This window comes from Acanthopagrus latus, chromosome 24 (genome assembly GCF_904848185.1).
Source record: "Acanthopagrus latus isolate v.2019 chromosome 24, fAcaLat1.1, whole genome shotgun sequence".
NCBI lineage: Eukaryota > Metazoa > Chordata > Actinopteri > Spariformes > Sparidae > Acanthopagrus > Acanthopagrus latus.
Window position 1 is genome coordinate 4507030 of NC_051062.1, and position 21105 is coordinate 4528134.

General features: G+C 41.7%; 1 protein-coding gene across 10 annotated transcripts in view; it reads right to left on the reverse strand.

The window, feature by feature from the left end:
• The window catches only part of LOC119015607 (interleukin-1 receptor accessory protein-like 1), a 298993-nt gene that overhangs the window by 11843 nt on the left and 266045 nt on the right, over window positions 1–21105 (reverse strand). For 8 of the 10 annotated variants that reach the window (XM_037091773.1, XM_037091776.1, XM_037091779.1 and 5 more), the window contains 3 exons: window positions 18509–18641; window positions 7033–7178; window positions 2841–2987 (listed from right to left, as the gene is read on the reverse strand). In XM_037091773.1, coding sequence (XP_036947668.1) covers window positions 2841–2987; window positions 7033–7178; window positions 18509–18641 — 426 coding nt within the window. The remainder of the gene's footprint in view (window positions 1–2840; window positions 2988–7032; window positions 7179–18508; window positions 18642–21105) is intronic. The other 2 variants (XM_037091778.1, XM_037091780.1) reach the window with 1 other exon arrangement.

Below are 21105 nucleotides of genomic sequence, written 5' to 3' on the forward strand. Positions count from 1 at the left end.
GCACGAGCACTTTCTTGGCAGCGCGTGCAGATTTATGTCGCGGAAAAAGGAAAAAAATCCCTGTGCATCCAAGACTCTGGCTTGAGGGGCTTTATTAATGAAAATATGTGTGTGCAACTGTATCTTACACGCAGCTACTTCTCCTTGCAAGTGCAGCGATTACCATAGAAATGGGCTCTCCATTAACCTCCTCCTGCCAATGCTTAGCGACTATTTTGTCTCCGTTCAACTGGCAACTGTCTCCAGTTTGGTATCCTTCACCGTTCACCTGCAGTACGCCATCATTGGTAGTCAGAGATGACTTCCTGGTGCGAGCGTGTGCACGTGTGCCCGTCAGAGGTGGCAGTGAAGTGATCTAATCGACCGCGGCGTGGAGGAAAGTATCTGGGGTCTCCTGAGAGCTCCAGAGGCAGCGTGCTGTGTCTTATTGAACCTGATCCCCTTATACTGGAGAACAAATTGAAAATCTGTTTCTCTCTCTTCAAGCACTCACTTGGGTGGCACAATTAAAGGAGACAATTGCTGTTTGGCATTAAGTTCAAGGCCCAACATTTTTTTCTTCCCTTTTTCAACACAACCGCCTCTGGGCCAGCCATTAACCGAAAAGCTCCGCTTTCTGGGGCCGGAAGCCCAACACAGCCAGAGGTACTGACTTTCATTGAAACGTCTGATGTAGCAGCCATCACAGTTAAACAGAGCTGAGAGTGTATGAGGAGAGGAGCCGGGTACGGAATACTTTTTACCTTTTAACGCTCATAACTCTCCTGCTGTCTTTCTTTCCACTACGTACAGTCCCTCAGCCGCTCTGAACTAATCTCATTTCCCCCTGAATTCACTGCTGCACTGCTACTTGAGAGACTCATTACAGGGGAATCAAATTAAAACTTGCTCCTTGTCTCAGTTTGATGCATTCTCAAACCAAGACTCATCCACCAGGCCCAATCAGAGTTTTTTCCCCTCTCTTTTACTATTGCTGATGGGGCCTCAGAGTAAATGTTTCTGTCTGGCACAGGGACTGTTTGGATTTGCTTTATAGACGGTGTTCAGCACAATAAAGTATCCTCTTGCTCTTGCACTTGCTCATATGCAGTTTGCATGCAGGTATGTGGTAAACCATCTGCAGCAGACACATACATATGTACATGTGTACATATGCAGAATCACAATCAAACCCCTCTTTTTCTTGTTTTCTGCAGAATTCTGTTTAACATCTGATATCTGAGGTTTGCTGTGTTCTCTGAGTTTACTTGTCAACTTGTCTATTTAAGTAAAAGAAAGCTGACATGTTCTCTATCAACAACAAAATAACTTGGTGTGACTTGGTCTAGCAGAGTACAGAGATCAGCCGGAGCTACACTGGTGCAATAGCTTCCCCTCCTGACACAAACTAAACCACTGCACCAATAACTACAGTCCCATTTTAAATCTACTGTTTACAATCGTCGCAATAAAGTATGAAACAATCATTGGAATTAAAAGCTTTAAAAGTATTTCAGACACCGGCACAGCTGGTAACCTTTCAAAATCATGGATGTATAATTCACTTCCTTCTTCCTCATCCCTTCATGATAGCAGGACGCTCACAATAAATAGAAACTGGCAGCTTGTTTGCGTGCAAAAAGCGGAGCCAAAGCCTTGCTAAACAGGAGAGTCTGTTTCCCTGTGTACAATGGCCTTTTTTCCTTATTCACTCCCTGGCACTGCCACTGCTGCCTTATTCAGAGGCACTGACACCGCAACGTGAAGATTTTCTGCTGTCACACGCCATTGTAGCTGCTGTGGAAATATACAGGCTGGACGGAATACGATATACACCTCAGATAGAAGCACTCAAATTTTCTGTTACCCGATTTGGGATCATACCATTGTGAGGCTTCATATTAGGTTGAATGCCCGCTAGCAGACGTCTGGTAGCAGCACTTGAATTAGACATGAAATATCACAAATCACAGCAGGTGCATCAGTCCAAAAGATATAGTATTGTATAACAAAGACATATACTGAGCAGCAGATGGGATATTTGCAGCTTGACAAACATTTAACAATCTTAACATTCACATTATTTTGTGTTTTTCGTTGATTTATCCCACAACCAAATGTACCCAGAAAAACACAAAGCACATCACCAGGAGCCGCATTATTCACAGTGTTTAAGTGATCAAGGCTGCGTTTCCTTTTAAAGCTAAACTAAGCAACTTTTGCCTGTTGGGGGCTTGGAGACGCAGTGTGAAGGGAACCTTTTGAAAACCTTCTTACTTCATTACCCAAAAGTTGTGCGTTGTGATGTCAGGAAACAGCGCCCAGCATGGGCATTTTTACAAGGCTGGCTTGTGATTAGTTTTTTACAAGGATGCAAATTTGACAAGAACAGGAGCCATATCAAAGACTGGTGAGTTGTTTGCTGCTGTTAAGGAGACAGTTTACACAATATTCTGCATACAATTTCTTCATTTAGCTCTTCCAGTGAGTTTGAGAAGATTCCCTGAAATCGACAACAGAATTTCTAAGTTGGGAGCGATGGGAGGCTCTTTTCTGTGTCGTTTCGACTGATAAAACAGCTGCGTATTTACATAAAAATAGTGCCACATGCAGCTTTAAGATATGAAAAATAGCCCAGGTGTTCTTTGAGTAAAAATAAATATGCACGCAGAGCAGCGCTGATACTGCTCCGGTCTGGGATTTGATTCCTTCTGAGGAATGAAGGGATGCTTTCACAAGCAGCGTAAAGCGCTTTAGAAGTCATCCACTAAACAGCAAACACGGTGGTATCGCAGATTGTGGAAGATTAGTGTATGACAGTGTGAAGTCAATTTTCCTCTTGCACCTTTATCTCATCTTACCTCCGTCTATATCCTCACTGCCAAAGTGGTTCCTGTAGAAGAGCATGAGCTCGATCCTGTAACACTTGTACAGTGTGACCAGACAGATCAGCAGCAGCAGGATGGCTCCCAGACCCCCAGCCAGTTCCACCGTGTACATCAGCTCTGCTAATGTGGCGACACCAACAAGAGAGAGGAGGGGAGGGTGGGAGAGAAACAAGGAGAGGTTAAAGTAGTGCTAGATAACTGGCAACACAAACAGAAAGCATTTAGATTGAAACCGGGTTTATGTGGGCTGGGGTTTGAATATTTGTCTGATTAACAAGAAATTACCCATTTCACTCTCACATTTATCATTTTAATGGGGTTTTTCTGGTCTTACTGGCGTTATTTGATGCTGTGAGACTACAAAAACTCAAGAAAATTGCAATTACACATCATAACCTTCCTCTTCATTGTATCTGTCAGCACTCATGTATATAAATGTGTTGTTTCTGGACAGTTTTGTTTGGTGTCTGTAGTTTTTGGATGTACAAACGTTGTGCTCAGTGCGAGGAAATGCATTTCTTTACAGATGGATAGAGGAGCCACTGAGAATGTGGGAGGGAATCTAATTTTCTCCGTTTTTACACGTGCATGGTTACATTATCTAGACAGCAACAAGACCAATAATGTATGGTGACAAATGGCCTGCCAGGTGTGTAAACAGTTTTGTGAAAGGCTCTGTTGAGAGACACATGAATCACCGACATTATGCCTGCACTCTACATGTTACACAGTCAGCACGCAATTAATGTTAGCTTTGCTTATGCTGATTATCTGTCCAATATCTGGGCAATTTCGTACTTGAGGCATATTTCACGAACATATCCTAGATCACAGTGGCTCCCGTAGAAATTAATAAACTTTGGGGTGACCCTGCATCTACAGGAGCCTGACCACCAATCCAACCACAGAACGCTAATGCATGTGAAATGATGCGTAATGCAGTCATGATGAATGAGCAAAGTTGCATGAGCAATTGTTCATAGATTCTTTGCCATGTGAATCTTTGCAGTACCTCCGTATTTGTGTGAAAAAAGGCTTAAAAAGCATCTGTGGCTGTATTCATCCAGTGCGTGATTGGATTTTCCCTCTTTTTTTTTTTACCCCATCTTTTCTTGTTGCTTGTGTTCTCATTGTGGCTGGATTGTATCCAGATGACACATAACTCTAACCGGAATAAAAGTGTAACGACTTCTATACCCGTCACTTACTGCCTCCTGGCTTGATTGGATAATAATAAAAAAAAAATAAAAAAAATCCCATTGAGGCAGCCGGCGCGACAATAGCATGTGACAGATCAAACCACCACCTTATGAAGATCGGTTACATGTGTGTGCGGATGCAGAGAGGTACGAGGCGAGGAAATGCGCTCCGGGCTGTTAGCTGAACCGCCTGTTCCACGACAGATCGAAGCACTCCGCTCTCCCCCGCCATCCGTCATCACTGTAGCCTGATGTGAACTCATGGAAAGCATCAGTGGGAGCTGAATTCAAGGCACTGCAGGACTCCACTTTATATATTTTGGCTTTACAGGACAGATTATTCTAAATCGTGTTACTTTAGGAAGAGGTTCACAAGACAAAGCTATTGAGTAGAAGCCAGACTAGTAGTGTTATTGAGGAGGATGAAAGGTGATATTTTACACTACAGGACAATGGACTCAACCATTAGGCTCCATGGTCTGGTAACTTGCCTTGAAAACAGAGTCGTTTGCTTTGTCTTTTTGCAATCTTGTCTCTTTTTCAAGGCTTTCTTTCTTTTTTTACAGTGTTTTCTGTTGGATGTCACTCCATCTTTCGCAGCTCAACATTTCCTCTTGGCTACGCCTCGCAAAACCCGGGTGGTCAGCCTTCATTGGCTGACTAATGGACAACAGTAAAAGGCTGGAATTGCTGCGATGCCGCACACACACGCACGCATAAACATGGACAGAGAGGACTCGCGCGCATCACCATCCATCACTGATGCACATTTAACCTCGTTGGAGTGCGCGATGCCCATTCCACTGCAGCGGCCATCAGGCTGACAGCTCCCATGATGAAGGATGATGTTCTATAGAGCTAACGAGCGTGGCCCGCGCCGGTTCATCACGCCTGTCTGGGCGACGACCTTCAGCCGAACCTACGGACGGACGGACGGACGGACGTGCACGCACGCAAAACAAAAGAGCAAACAAACTTGAGGCACATTGAACGCAGGCTTCCCTATCGAGTTTTCTGACTTCCTCCTTTTGTCTCGTCTTCTTCCCTCTTAGCCTGGGATTGTTCTGAATTTGTTTACTTTTCTAAGAGAGAGATGTAGCAGCTAACAAGTATGCCAAAAACCTGGATCTGAGCAACGCCAGTTCTCCATTTTACTCTTCAATGTCCTCTCTGCCCTCCCGCCCCAGTGAACACTGCTTCTCTCCTCAGATATCTGGACAGTGTAACGAGCCAGCTGCTCCTCAAGCAGCAGAGATTACAGTGGAGGAGGCCAATTCTTCTCTGCCCTGGCATCCATATTGTAGCAGTGCTGCAGTGGGACAGATTAAGACAAATTAGCTCCTGACGACTAGAAGGCTGGATTTGATGGAGCCACATGGCATCGGGGCGATTTATCACCCCTTTCTCTCCCTCTCCTCCTTCATCTCTCTCTCTGTTGTCAAGGGAGGGAGATGAAAAAAGAGACGAGGGAAAGGCAGAGTAGGAGTCGAATGGTAAAATAAAACAAAGGAGAGCACCGGTGAGGATTGTGAGAGCTGAGTTTGCACACTGCTTCCCATGTTTGCGAATCTTGTACAGTATCGGCAGCTGTCAACGAGCTGATGTTGCTGCTGTTGTGAGAGAAAAACATCTGTGGATTTGCTGCTGCTGGAAAAAGTTGGTCAGGAGGACTTGGAAAATCACAACTTCTCGTCTACAAGAAGTTGTATAAGAAGTGGAAATAGGGACACATCTCTGTGCTGACTTTACATACAAGTGAAGACATATTCTGATTGATTCGGCACTGAGACGAGCAAATCCAAATCAAATTCAAATTTGTGTCGTGTGCTGTTTTCACAAGCACGGAGAAGTTTGACTTATATAAAAAGGCAGTGTGAACGCTGACTGGCCTTGTGCTGCACCACACCTTGGATGCAGCAAATAAAAAAGGAAAAAAATAAATAAAAAGAGTGAAACGGATGATTTCTTGTAGACCCGCAATCCTGCGAGAACCAGGCTAATCTTCTCTGGTTTATTCTGAGATTCGAGTGTACAGCATAAACCCCTTTAATATAGCAAATGGAGGGGAACTGGGCTGCCATCAAAGCTGGATCCAAAGCTGCAAGCTTAAAAGAGAGGAAAAATATCTTACTATGTAAATGTATTCAACACTGACAACTTTAAGGATGCAGAGACCCCCCCAGCCTCGCTAAAAAAGTAAAAAGTCTTGCTTATATAACCACACTGGAAAGTGTGCATCTCTATCTGAAATCATCACGGAATCAAACTTTCAAACAGTCATCCTCATCGAGGCGAAATCAGAGGAAAAACTCAAAAATGTTTGCCTGAATAAAAAGACATGGACAAGGGGGAAAGGCATCAGTAGCCAGTGATCAATGATGAGAAAACGTCTGAGTGAGAGTTTGGCAATCAAAGAAGGATTTGTGTGTGTGTCTGTGTGTGTGTGAGTGTGTGTGAGAGAGAGAGTGTGTGTGTGTGTGTGTGTGAGAGAGTGTGTGTGTGTGTGTGAGATGGGGAAGGTCATTGCCAGATAGTCAAACAGCTTGTCAAGAATCATAACATCGAAGGCTGCATCACTCTGAAAGTGCTTTTTTTTCTTTGCCTTCAAACTAATACTTCCTCAGGCTGAGGTGGACGAATAGGCTTTCTACACTATCTACAATACTGTCCCATTTTTTTTCTCTCCCCGAGGCGAGAAACAACTGGTCAAATCCCACAATCCCACTAGTTGTTCTTCTTTGTATTCCATAAATTGCTGCGAGAGATTCACTGTACTGTCAGAGCAAAGGCCTGGGGTATTAAACGCCGCTTCTCACCTCCAAAGCTCTAACATGCTATTATTAAATATCAAGGCTTCTTTATCCATCTGCTAGATTCACGGCAAAATACTGTATATGCTTTAAACATCTTTTATTTTCATCTCACAGATGAACCTTTGCACTGGTTTGTGTCCTCACTCGCCTCACCTTTCTTGGTGAGCTGGATGTTGGCCTGTCGCCGCCCGTTGCCATTCTCCACGTAGCACGAGTAGTTGCCGAGGTCGCTCTCCTCCAGGGAATCTATTGTCAGGGAGATGGAAACTTCCTGCTCACCCAGGTGCTCCCGGATTGTCCTGCAGGGTGTGGCAGAGAGCACAGAAAGCAGGGTTTGTAGTGAGTGAACTTGGTTAAAAAAGTGTTTTCCTCATTAAATTCATGAACAAAAAGCTAGATTTCACTGACGATCTGACACAACTGTTACTGATTTTGGCTGAATTCATTTCAAAAGTTTTAAATATCACAATGTTGTGTTTATGCACTTATCATGCTGCCCTCAAAGTGGCCAAAACCAATCAACGCATCTTTAAACCAGAGAAACAAGCAGAAAAAAATTCACATTTGATAATATGTTGGCAAACAGCTGCATACTCCCACGTCCAGCAAGTCTCACATTCACCCTCATTTAGCTGCTTCAGGCTCCACTTCCTCCAAAAGCCAGTGTCCAACCCTGACTGTCTGCCATTTGCTGCTGTGCAGGTAGCTTTTTTCAAAGCAGGTTGTAAAAACAAAACAATGAGATAAAAGGGACCAATATGGTCTAAAGAGCTCAGTAGAGCCGAGTGGAACTGGAGAGTCGGGGAAGTGTGTTTATCACAAAACGCAGCACCTTTCCCATTACATCTAAAATACTGATTGCTGGAGCTTTCATCAGTATGCCTAGTTCATCATTAAAATCTGCCTAGTCCAAAGGCTGCTGTTTTCAAAAGACTGAAACTGTGAGTAAACAAGACAGAGAAATGCTTCTTAAGTCACAAAATCATTGTTCTAAACTTGATTTACCTCCTAATTCACCAGGGTAGTGATGAATGTGTGTGCCTGTTGTGATATGGGGCATAGCAGCTCTAACAGGCCGTGTGGAAAATGGACAAATCAAAGGTGGAAATTGTCAGATTGTTCAGCTGTGCTCATTTGTACTCAAGAGAGTCAAGAATAATTGCTTCTTTCAGTTCCCCTTCTTTTGCTTTAGAAAACACATGCAGAAAGTGTTTGCCTCGGGTAACAAGGGAGGCACTGTTGACTTTCTGAGCAATCCCACTCTGAAGAAGAAATAATCCGTGTTTGCGGTTTGATTTGGACCAAGGCAAATTAGAAAATGCTGGATGTGTGTGGTGTTGATGAAAGGAGGATTCATCGCCTGAGCCAATGACAACTGATGGTGGACAAGAACCATCAATTAATTAGAAGGAGCCAAGTGCTGTATCGCTGTCTACTCAAAGCTATTATGGGTTTATGACTCATGGTTTGGTAGAATGAAACCAACATGCAAGCTGTTTGGTAACATTTCAACACCGATATGTCTTCCAACCATTGCCAAAATAGCAAGTCCAAACGCCTCATTACTGACTATGAGGTGTACATCAAAGTAGCTTCAGAGTCTATCAAAGTCTGATTGGGATGAGAAAAAAAACCCCAGAAGAACAAAGAATCTGGCTGAAAATGTCGGAGAAAAAGCACAGCTGAAGGTGTGTTTTTAATTTCATGTTCCCAGTGTTTGTAGGTATGCCCTGTGACTGCAGATTCCAAATAACAAAGTCGGATCAAATTTCCCAACAAAATAAATAAAAAAAAACTATGGAAAACAATAACTTTAGACTGCAGGCAGTCAAAAAGTCATAAGTAGAGAGTACTGACTCTAATAAAATATGGATTTTTCTGGTTTGCCCCGAGGAAATGTGGGTTGTGTCTACAGTAAGCATCCCAAAATCCATAAATCGTGACCTTGGAATTATAAACATCCATCTGAGGTGCAATTCTGAGACACTGACACTTTCTGGGTAAAACTACTGTGCACTTGACTGTGAACCTCTACACCTATCTTTCTCTAGACATAACTTTGCAGATAACTACATCAGACAGATGCTAAGTTTAATTCCAAACCATGTCATTTGCAGATTTTTGTGGCAGCTTTTTTACTTTTCAAAAGGTACACTAACATTTCTTCTGATTTAATATTTTTTCTTTATTTTCATGACTATTTTCACTGTAAATTCTCACTGAAGGCATCAAAACAAAGAATGAGAACATATGGTGTGAAAAGTGTGAAATAACTCTAAACATGTTTGATATTGTAGATTCTTCAAAACAGCCACCCTTTGCTTAGATCACTGCTTTGCACACTCTTGGCACTCTCTCGATGAGCTTCATGAGGAATCCACCTGAAATGGTTTTCCAACAGTCTTGAAGGAGTTCCCAGAGATGCTGAGCACTTGTTGGCCCTTTTGCCTTCACCCTGCGGTCCATCTCATCCCAAATCATCTCCATTGGGTTTAGGTGAGGTGACTGTGGAGGCCAGGTCATCTGGCGCATCACTCCATCACTCTGCTTCTTGGTCAAATAGCCCTTACACAGCCTGAAGGTGTTTGGGGTCATTGTCCTGTTGAAAAATAAATGATGGTCCAACTAAATGCAAACCGGATGGGATGGCATGTTGCCGCAGGATGCTGTTGTAGCCATGCTGGTTCAGTGTGCCCTCAGTTTTAGATAATTCCCCAACAGTGTCACCAGCAAAGCAGCCCCACACCATCACACCTCCTCCTCCATGCTTCACAGTGGGAACCATGCATGTAGAGACCAGTGATCAGGATCAGAGATCAGGATCAGGTGGAACCAAAGATCTCAAATTTGGACTCATCTGACCAAAGCACAGATTTCCACTGGTCTAATGTCCATTCCTTGTGTTTCTTGGTCCCAACCAATCTCTTCTGCTTGTTGCTTTTCCTTAGTGGATGTTTTTTAGCTGCTATTTGACCAGAAAGGCCTGAATCGTGCAGTCTCGTCTGAAAACCATTTCAAGTGACTACATCATGAAGCTCATTGAGAAAAGGCCAAGGGTTTGCATCGCTGTCAACAAAGCAAAGGGTGGCTACTTTGAGCAATCTAAAATATGAAACATATTTAGAGTTATTTCAAATTTTCTATTTACTAGTCACAATTCCTTATGTGTTCATTCATAGTTTTGATGCTTTCAGTGACAATCTACAATGTAATAATCATGAAAACAAAGAAAAAAACATTAAATGAGACAGTGTGTCCAAACTTTTGACTGGTAGTGTACATTTACAGTCATCAATAAAACAAAAGTACACAACAAAAAAGAGGAGGTGACAGTCTGTGACTGACAAGGGGCCAGCATCATATGACTCATGACAGATTTTCCCTCATGAAAAATTATTCTCCGTTGACTCGCTGAGACTCTTGATGTTTATTGGTTGTGACATGTTGGTACGGGGATAATGGTGTGACTGTCATGATGCACTACATCGCCGGCCGATCACATAACATTTTGCCGTGAGGGTTAGTGAGGGAATACAAACCTCTTTTGAAGTTCTGTTATAGAGAATTCAGCCGTTTTTCCAGGAATTCATATAGAACAACATATGCAAAAAACTAGAAGATGCTTCTTTGACTATGTGAACATTGACTGTACTGGAAGGACACTGTGATACTTGCTGCTTATTTTCCAACACTGGATACTTGGCAGGGTGTTGCGTTCATTAGCAAAAATGGATTTTAGTGGCCCCCTCATCATTAGCAGTGACTTCTTCATTTAAATGAGAAGTAAGAACAGCATCAAGCTGAATTTAGATGGCTTCAATGAAAGACACATGCAGTGCTAACAAGCCATCAGGAGCAGAGTCACCCATACCCTCAAAATGTCAAGAAATTCCTTTTACACTTTTAAACAAATTAAGCACTTTTCAACAAAACTCTACAAGAACATTGCTGTTGGTTCATAATCTTTAGTTGAAGCTCAAGCCTTTTTCATCTTAGACATCAGCCGATGTGATTTTTGTCAGGCAGGTTTTTGAAAGCTTTTTTACAACTCTGAACTAAATCAGATGTGTGATAGCAAGTTTGTTACAGCATTGGAGCTAAAGCAGCAGTACAAAGCAAGATTTAACAAGACTCTAGATAAACTGATTGAAGTTGTGGTGCGGAATCAAAAGCAACGACTGCTGTCAGCCTCAGAGATGAAAGGTAATGCTCGATTTCCAAAACTTGCAACAAGACAAGAATCTGCAGCCATGCTAGCTGGGATGAGGCTCTACTTACACACAGCTGTGCCTTGAACTTAATCCTAACATTTGCGTGCTAACAGGCTCAAAATGACAATACTGCAGATGATTACCAGGCATTAAAGGTGCAATCCAAATCTCCACTGCATAAATGTGCAATGAAAGGGCCAATAAATTCAGAATTCTAAGTCAGAAAGGTAAGATCCAAGTTGCATCTAGAATTTAGCAAGATAAACAAATCTGATGTCAAGGTAATATGTCGCCGTGGCAGAGAACAAAAGAAAGAGAAAAGAAAGTGGATTTTTTTTTTTTTGAATACATTCATACTTCATCTAGTGTTTTGTGTTGTGAAACATGCTGCACCGACTGTATTTGTAGTGTTGGAAGTTGCCACCTCCATTTCCATTCAGTTGATTTGTAGATAGCAATTTTTAAATCTGTTAATGACCAACCACTATATCTAACATTTTAAGGAAAAGCCCCACAGAATGTTTTTTTCTGTTTGAAGGTTTGCTGAGGAAACTGACGAGACACGTGGATACACATGACAACATCACACATTTTTATTTCATGTGTATGCACAATGTATTATGCCTTAATTGGTAAATAGAGTTGATTTTCTTTTTAAAGTGTGAAGATGTAGCCTCATACCTTGGTAGATTTGAACTTTTCAATGATGAATGCTTAGCTCAGCTAGTTCTTTAAAAGCTGTATGGGAAAATATAAAATGCCACTTTGGACATTAATGGACTCATGACATGTTAGATGTTGAAAGATATATTTACTACATATTTACTAAAGATGTAAAAGGAATGCCGCTCAATCAGCTCATCTTAGAAAGACTTCTATGTGGCAAAATAGGCCCAGTAGTACAGAAGGCATTTGTTAGAAACCCACATGCCAAGAGGAGAACAACAGGAAAACAATGATGCTTAAAAGAGCTGAATCTCCTGCTGGGGGTACTGTGCAAAAGTAGGGATGATATATGAGGAGATAATCTTTTCCAGGTTACAAAAATTGCATCTATTTCAAAGCCCTGTTTAATGATGCATGGGGCTAATAGTGCGAAAAGGTACTAGTGCCACTTGGGCATTCAGCTGGTGCCTGCCGCGGGGCATCTGAATATGAAAACTCATCTAATTCTTGCTGATCAATGAACAGACTAAACAAAGCAGATTGTTAAGTGCTGGGGAGATAAAGACAAACTACAATACAACCATGGCTGCCATGGCAATATCTCACATTAGCTTTACAAAGTGCTGCTAATAATTGGTATCCCACATAGAAAATATCACACTCACAGTGAAATCCCTTTTATTGACCATGCACAATGAAGGCCCATTAGAGCTAATCATTTTGTAGCTATATGGACTGGCTGCTTCATAAAAAACTAATCATTAAGAAGTGCTTTTTAAGCTGGTCTTCTGAGGGAAAGCACAGAGGTTACCTGGATTCAGACGTGTTTGATTGTGTGTGGGAGCGAAATTAATTCAGCCCTTTCTCTTAATTCCTGTGATCTTCTTCCGATACTCATCCCTCTCCATTGTGCTGCCAGTCATGCAGAGAGACGAGGCTCCACAAGGTTGGGATATAGATCCATGCTGATGGCTTTTTAAAGAGGCGGCACCCATGTGTGACTCAACATAGGCAGTAGGTTGTTGGCAAAGAAAAAAAAAATGTTTTTTTTTACTAAAAGAGATCCATCATACTTTTGAGTGGTGGAATGTCTGTGTTTCCATAAAAAAGTGAGGATTCACGTGTGTGAGAGAGATAATAAGGACCTGGAGAAAGAGGAGCCACGGAGGGTGAACACACCCACACAAACATCTGGCAGGTGGTGTGCATAAAGGTTGAGGGCAGCAGTAAACTGGTGCCGTGTTGCTGGATGGAGATGAAAGTACACCAGGATCCTGGATGCTGTACACAGCGAGGAGGCAACACAATGACTCACTGAGATGCTCAAGGAAAAGCACCTAAGGCTAATCTGGAAAAAAATCTTAAAGTTTGAGTTTGGTTTTTGGACTTCATGTGGTAAAACAACCAAAGACCTAAATTCAGGTTTAGTGTAAACTGCATTTTCTAATTTGGGTAAAGTCCAAAAGATCAAGAGCGAGTTTCGCCTTAACTACAGCAGGGATGAAAGCACCCTGCCCCAGTGCTGCAGGGCAAACTAATACAGCATTGTTAATCGTCTCGCACTTGAAAAACGTCTCACATTCCACATCTGCTGCATAAGGATCATATGAGATCCTATCATCATCTCCAAGCAATGCAATCTATCTCTACCTGATATTATCAAGTGCAGTCTCTCAAAGCAGCCTCAATGTGACGCCTGAACTTTTTAAATACATCATGCTTGTCATGCTGTGCGTTGTTTTTAAATGTCTCACTGTTGCTTGATAAAAATATTTGTTTTGCTGTCTGTACAAAAGGTACATTCGAATCAGATGATGCAGCTATTTATCCTGAACTGAATGACACATCAACCAATAATGGTCAGCTTAGAGTTAGCCTTTTTTCATGCTAAAATGATAAGATGTACAGGTTTGATAAAGGTTTTCAAAGATTAAGGTCTCATGCTTCAAGTATTATGAAGTTTGCTTGGAGTTCTGATTTTCTGATACATTTACACTGATCAGTCAACATTTAAACTAATAAACAATATTAATGATCTTATTCCCATGCAGTATTCTGCTGGAAAACCTTAGGTTCTGGCATCCATGTGGATGTTACTCTGACATCAAACAACTACCTAAACATTGTGGCAGACCAAGCACAAGTGATCCTTGATTGCAGTGGCCCCTTTTAGCATGATAACATACCTGGCCACACTGCAAACATTTGCTAGAGTACTTGACTCAGGGTTAGGGGGTTAGGGAGTCTAAATTTCAACAGATCTCTCTGGGATGTGCTAGAACAACAAGTTTGATCCATGGAGGCCCCGCATTGCAGGACTTAAAAGATTTGCTGGTAACACCACAGGACACAATAGAGGACTTGTGTCAATGCCTCAGTGCCTCCGAAAAAAAATGGATGAATGTATGTTGAGAATTTAGAGTGTTCCAGAGGAAAAGGTGTGTGTAAAAAGTTGGAGAACAGGCAACGGAGTGGGGTGAGACAGATCGATACCACTCCCCATGTCAGTATGGAAAATATGAAGCTTGAGTTAGCTTAGCTTCGCATAAAGACTGAAAACAAGGCAACACCACAAGCCCACTGCACAGAAAATAGAGTGGTTTTGAACTTTTTACTAGGAAAAATGGAATAAGCAGATTCCTTAAAATGTCTAATTATTCTTTTAATGCTCATCATTGGGCATTGTCCCTTTAAAGTCCCTTCTGACAGGAAAAATAGCAAACATTTAGCTTGAGACAGACTTCCTCTACTGCTGCAAAGAGTGTCTCCATTAAACCACCAAATTAAATAATCTCAACAGGTTTATATGATTGTTTGCCTGAAACTGAGGCATCAGTGTCAGACTGTAAAACGCTAAGCAGTACTTGGTTTTCAGTGCTAATAGGCAGTGGAAGCATCGTTGGACTATAAGTACCCTGATTTCCCATGAATATATCTGGGAGAGAATTAATTAGAGTTGGAAAATGAAATTTTACACTTGAACTGCTGCTCAAAAGGGTGCTACAAGCCCCTGCACCAGGGACTCAAACTTCTTCTGGTTCTCAACTTCAACAGCACGGCCTTTATGTCTGCATTCCTGCTGTGACTTCACCTCCGAGATCCATGCAGACTTGTTCTGCAGCCACAACATTTTTTATATCAACCCAGAATCGCAGTTGGTGAAACATTGTGCCAAAAGCTCCATTTCATGTATTACGGGCGGCCCTTCAGGGAATACTCCTGTGTGATTAATTTCCATTTCAAAGCTAAAAGCTCATGGAATGATGTCAGGGAGCTGGGGGTTTGAAGTGGTGCACATTCAAATGGGAAGAAAAAAATAAAATAAATAAAAAACACACAGGAGACAGTATCACGCGGTGGCACACAACAAAAATATGCACTTGAAAAACTTGAGTGAACCGTGGGCACCCACTGCGTGCACATAAGCCTCCTCGCTTCTGCCCCTGCACACACATAAACACACACACACACACACACACACACACACACACACACACACACACACACACACACACACACACACACACACACACACACACACACTTTCAAAGTACCTCACGGTCACGGTTTTGATCTCTTGCCTTGTTTGGTTTAGGTTTCTAACGGCATGTAAAGCACTCCTCTGTACGCTCTCTTCTTATCTTTATTTTACCACCACCCAATGCTGCCACCTGTCCCCTGACCACCTCCACAGCCCCCCCTAAATCCTGTAGGCTCTAATTGGCCTGGTGTCCTTCACAACAGAGAACGCTGCTGAGAGCTGGATGCAGTGTGCTAGAAGGCTAATAGAGACATCTCGAAATGCCAGGTCACTGGCTGGGCCGCTAACTCTCCTCCCAGCCTTGTCACGCTGCTTACAGTTAACCTTTTCATTAGACGGCATTTGTCGGCAACGAGGATCTTCTAGTCATACGCGGGGGACTGTCAAAGTAAGTGCAGTGGAGCTGGATAAGAAAGGGTGTGTGAAAGTGCAATCAGACACAACAGCAAAAATGTCTAACAATGTCTAACAAATATTAAGCTGGAAAATTCATTAACAGCAAATAAATCTATTCTTCTCTTAAAGGGTAACTTTTACAAGTTCACAACTTTTAATTTTACAAGTGTGGTTACAGGTCTTAAGGAGTACTTGGTTAGGATAAAGTATAAAGCCTTTTGTTTCTCACAAGGAAGCTATATGAAGTGAAATACATGGCCCCCAGTGATGTCACTCAGTGATTAAGTTGCATTGTGGGTAATGCAGACACCTGGTTTTGAAAAAGTAGTCCACCGGTTCAGCATTGCACTCCTACTGCTGGAGTCCTTTCTACATCTCAAAACCTGGACAAATAAACCAAAATCATAGCCAGATGCCACTTAACAGGAACAGTTTCTGATCTTTGCTTTCTTAATCCATTCACAGTACTGCTCAAATACCCTGGTGGCGACAGCAGTGCCAAAAAAATCCAAAAACAATATCCGTCCTACTGTTAAAATGCAATGAAAGATTATTTGTTGCTCACGTTTTTTGTTTTAACATCTGGGAGAAGGTGACCACATCACTGCACAAACAAGGCAGTTGAGTTAATTTTGAACACCTTTCCCACATGTACATCTCTCAAGATATGTTCAATTTAGTTCAATAATTTTGAATCGTCTTCATCTGGAAGTCTCTTCTGCCCCCCTTCATCTGATAATCTGATCTTCAACCCGTCTGTATGAAAAATGGTGAAACATTATTTGATCAGAGAGAGTAAATCAGATGGATGATATCTGCTGTGAACAGGAGCATCTCCACTGTTTCACACTTGTGTATAAATAGACTGAGTAATCTTATATTGATGATTATGATTGATTATCCCACTAAGGAGCAGCTCATCTGAGGAGGAGCAGTCTACTTTAGATTTGATTGACCTTCAGTGCCTGATGATCGGCTCATCATCTGGAAACAAAATATGTGTGAGTTATACTGTCAGCTGACTGTTCTGCTCTCATCAGTCCACCCAACCAACATCTGACAAAACTGACCTTTTCGAGATGACCGCTACCTAGCTGAAGATGATCTACTATGTGAGTTTGGTGACAAATAACATTTGGTATGACCTGCCAAAAATCAGTCAACTTTCTCATATGTAGATGTTGTCCAAATCATCAGGACAGCACGCAGTAGAATGCCACATTCATGTAAATCGGGTCCGTCAAACACTGTGGTGCAGACCAAAATGTCTGGTGTTGGTAAGAGCATAAATCTTCCCTAAAGATGAATTGTGGTTAATTTGGTGGTCCCTTAACTTTCTATCAAGCCCCATGATAGGGTCAAATGTTTAATTTGCCCAACACTTTGTATTTGCTGCTGTACCAGACTTTAGTAGCACCCAGATTTTCATCATCCTAATCATCCATTTATGTATATGATTTGTTATCATCACAGGACCACAGCAAAGCCAGTAACAGTCAAAGATGGGAAAAAAAGAGATGGTTATTGTATACTAGCAAACGTAAGCAATGACTGCTGTCGTCTGTTCACGTCTGATTTTAATCTAATCAGCAAAAATATCCTGGATAAGTTCCATGTGTCAGTGTTTGCAAACTAAAACAACACTTTGTCCTTCACTTGGTCCACTTCCTCCAATATGACCTGAATGTAATGTGGGCCAAAACAAAGAGCCCCCACAATCAGAAAACATTAGCTTGTCGTTCAGCCAAACGCTGCATGCACCTGAAGCGGTTTTCTGTAGTCTGGTGCCTCCCGATCAACATTTTTTAAAACTTTTTTCACAGCAGGCATCGACAGTTTGACTACAAGTAAAAAATTCATGCAGCAGTTTTCCTGATGTGAAGCCTGTATAAAGTTCTTATAAAGAAAGAATACATTGTGTGATGAAAATGATTCATATGTTTGTTTGAAATGTAGAGCTCAATAACAAAGTGAAGTTTCCATATTCCTTATACCAACTGAAAGTTTTCACGATATAAACCTGTTTTGTTTTTTCCAGTATGACCTGAATGCATCGTTACCTAAAGCAAGGAGAGCTCCTGTTTAAAAAAGTGTCCTCCTACCAGCCAATTAGATAGCACTGTTGGATGGTCAACCAGCTTCAGGCAGTATGTGTGCCTGGCTGTCAGGTTTTCAACTGATTTTAGAGGAAAAAAACGACCCCGGTTTCCAGTGATGAGTGTGAGCCAAAAGATGGAGGTCACCCAAATGGATATGGAGGCCAACGCGGACTTTCAATTGGAGTTTCCATCTGCTGTGCTGCTCTGCTATTATCACCTCCACTCATATTTCAGGGCAGAGTAATTGCTGATCACTGATGGAGCAATGCCTGAACTGAGCATATATATTGTACATGATAAAGAATGCATGGCTGTCTACATTATTAAACAGCTACATAAAACATTCATGAAAATCATTCAAATGGTCGCTTGGCAGTGAAGAGTTCCCTTTATTGTTCCATGTGCTGCTGTGTGGTCACACAGTTGTGGTAACTGGGTTTAAATAGGTGTTTACCAGTTCAGCACTGGAGCTTTTTGAAGTGCCTCATGAATTTGTTATAATGTGCTGTTCAATGCCTGTTCTAATGTTCAGAGTTTTAGAAGACATGTACATTTAATATATTTAACTGTGCATGCATAATTTTCTTTCATATTGGTTCATTTTGCATGTTAATTTCACCAAATCTATAAAGTGGTTGTGTCAGTTCTTGTCTTACAAACCATACTCACCAGTAACAGTTAGGATTGAAAAAATCAGCGAATTTTCAAAGTCTTACTTGATCTCACTCTCCTGGACCCGCTCCTCGTCCAGGTCCTCAATGAACTTCTCCCCCTTCATCCAGTAGATGAGCGGGCTGACGTCTCCGCTGTATCCAAAGAAGGCTCTGCACGTCAAGTTGACGGGACTTCCTGTGAGAGAAAAGACACAGGATTCGAGGTTACACCTGGTTACGCGGAGGAGTAGGAGGAACCATATGATATGATTGTGTGTGTGTGTGTCACACTTAAATCTCCATAGGATGTTGTCCTGTGTTTTTTGCACCACCATCAAAATAATACCACTTAAAATGTGCAGCATAGAAAAGAAACAGACTTGGAGAATGTACACAATAACCACCTAATTCCCCCACATTATTCTAGCAGCATCTTAGTTACAGGTGTTGGTTGCCAGCAGCTCAGCAGGGAACAGCATCTTTACTTTCAATAAACAACATCGATACCCTCTGTCTATGCCCTTGGGTGGTGTATATCTGGTCATAAGTGATACCGCATCAATGAGTGCCATCCCCGAAAACCTGTACTTACATGTGCTTCCTGTTGTAACACATTTTCTCTTTCCAGACAACAATTTTTACCCTTCAAACCTCCATAACAGCCTCCTTGATTCTATCAATTCCTAAAACAGTCTCTCACTCTCCAGAGGTACCATCTTAAACCATCCCAGACCCCATTTCTAATTCCCTGACGGCCTCTTAAACTTTAAAACACTCTCTTCAACACTCTTCCACGGCAACTTTGCACTGCTATACCTTCATAAAAGCTCTTATACTCTTCAGCAGCACCCCCCGCCTTCACTGACAGACCACACTTTTTAAATTTAAATTTCAATCACCATATTCTGCAGGAAGCACTGCAAACAATTAAAACAATGTTTTAACAAAAAAGTACACCAAAGCTTTTAAGGACAGTGATTAGCATGATTAATGAATTCATACAGCCTACATATATGTCCCTTTTGTATTCACACAGTCGGAGATCAAATGCACATCATCAACTTAATCATACCTGCATACCTTTACTAGTATTTGTGACAATGAGGGGATGCTGTTTGCCCTTGTGGGTCTATTGTACTAGACTGTGATTGAGTCACCCTTCATTCCACAGATGCTATATGCAAAGCTTTTCAGTGAGAAAATAAAAGAGTATTTATTCATTGCCGGTGGAGGTCAATGCTTCAGTGCTTGATTGTGCCCTGATTTAATCGTAGCAATTCCACTTCACTTCTAAGCTTTTTCAAAGAGCTGTGAAGAAGTGCGAGTACAGTAAAGTTGGATGATTCAATGAAGGCTGCATAGCGACGGTGGTTATTTAACCAATCATCACCACCATTTTAGGATACGTAGGTTCCGGTGGAAACCTACAAACCGCGATGAGACAAAATAATAGCTGGGGTTGGGCGGAAATACTGAATTTCTCAAGCCTCAGTTGTTCTTGAGTGAAGCATTATGTGAGCTCATGAATGACAATGTAGCAGTACTGCAATCCATCAGGGCAACTGTGTCACATCATGTTTTAATTTCTCAACACCAACTAGTCAACGTTATATTCTGAAGTTCAGCATCAAAAAAAGAATAGATGGCTGCAGCTACATTTCACCTGCAGATGGGAATCCTGTAAGTCAACAAGTTTTCCACAACATGTTCCTGCAAGGGTTTCACAATAAAAGCATGAAGGGTTTCTGTCCAACCCTAGAGGGAGTGTTAAGTTTTTATTGACTTTGTATTGCAGAAACGTTGACAAATGCGAGCAGAATCAAACAAGGCTTTGTACTTCGTACTACACAAATGGTTTAACCAGCACCAACTCATTACTAATGAGAGTTCTCTCCTGTGGATGTCAGTCAGAGCAGGAAAGCAAATAAGTGGCTGTAGCAGCTACATGCTATCTGTTCACTGGCTTGTGACTAACTTCTTCTGCCATTCAATAATGGGTATGTAGTGTGCAGTTGGTTTATCAGGGTTTTTTGTTGCTGAAATTACCCACATGCTGTTACTGGAAAACAACAACACTGTTGAAAATGATGAGACTGAACGAAAACATTGTATTTGTCATTGTTAGTGTTGAAGTACTGATTAGTGCAGCTTTAAAGTTTGAAGCACTTATGCACACTTTGCGCTCAAGACATGAAAGGTAATGATGGCTTAATTTATGTCTGCTCACTCAACTGGCTTAAAATATGTGTGCTAACTGTGAGAAACTGCTTCAATATCTTAATATGTCGATTCTCAGGGTGTTTTTCACATGTTAGTTACAGCTGAAGTTAAAGCAGTTGAGACAAAAGCACGGAAGAAATTCCAGTTGGGAAAAGCAAGACTGAAAGCGGTCTGGAAAAACCAGGAAAAAAAGAGACAAAATTCAGTTATAAAGAGCTTTGAGGTCAATTTTCTGTACCAGAATTCAATGTGACGTGCAGATAGGCTTCCTGGGATGATGAGAACTGTGTGAACAAAGGGGGAAGTGCACAAAAAACACATATCAACAGACAAGCCCCCTGCCTTCACATCAGCAGGAGTTCTCCTCTCTGCTCGGCTCATTTTTTTCAACACACATTCTATCTGACTGGAGTAAGATAAACCGCCTTTTTAAACCTGTT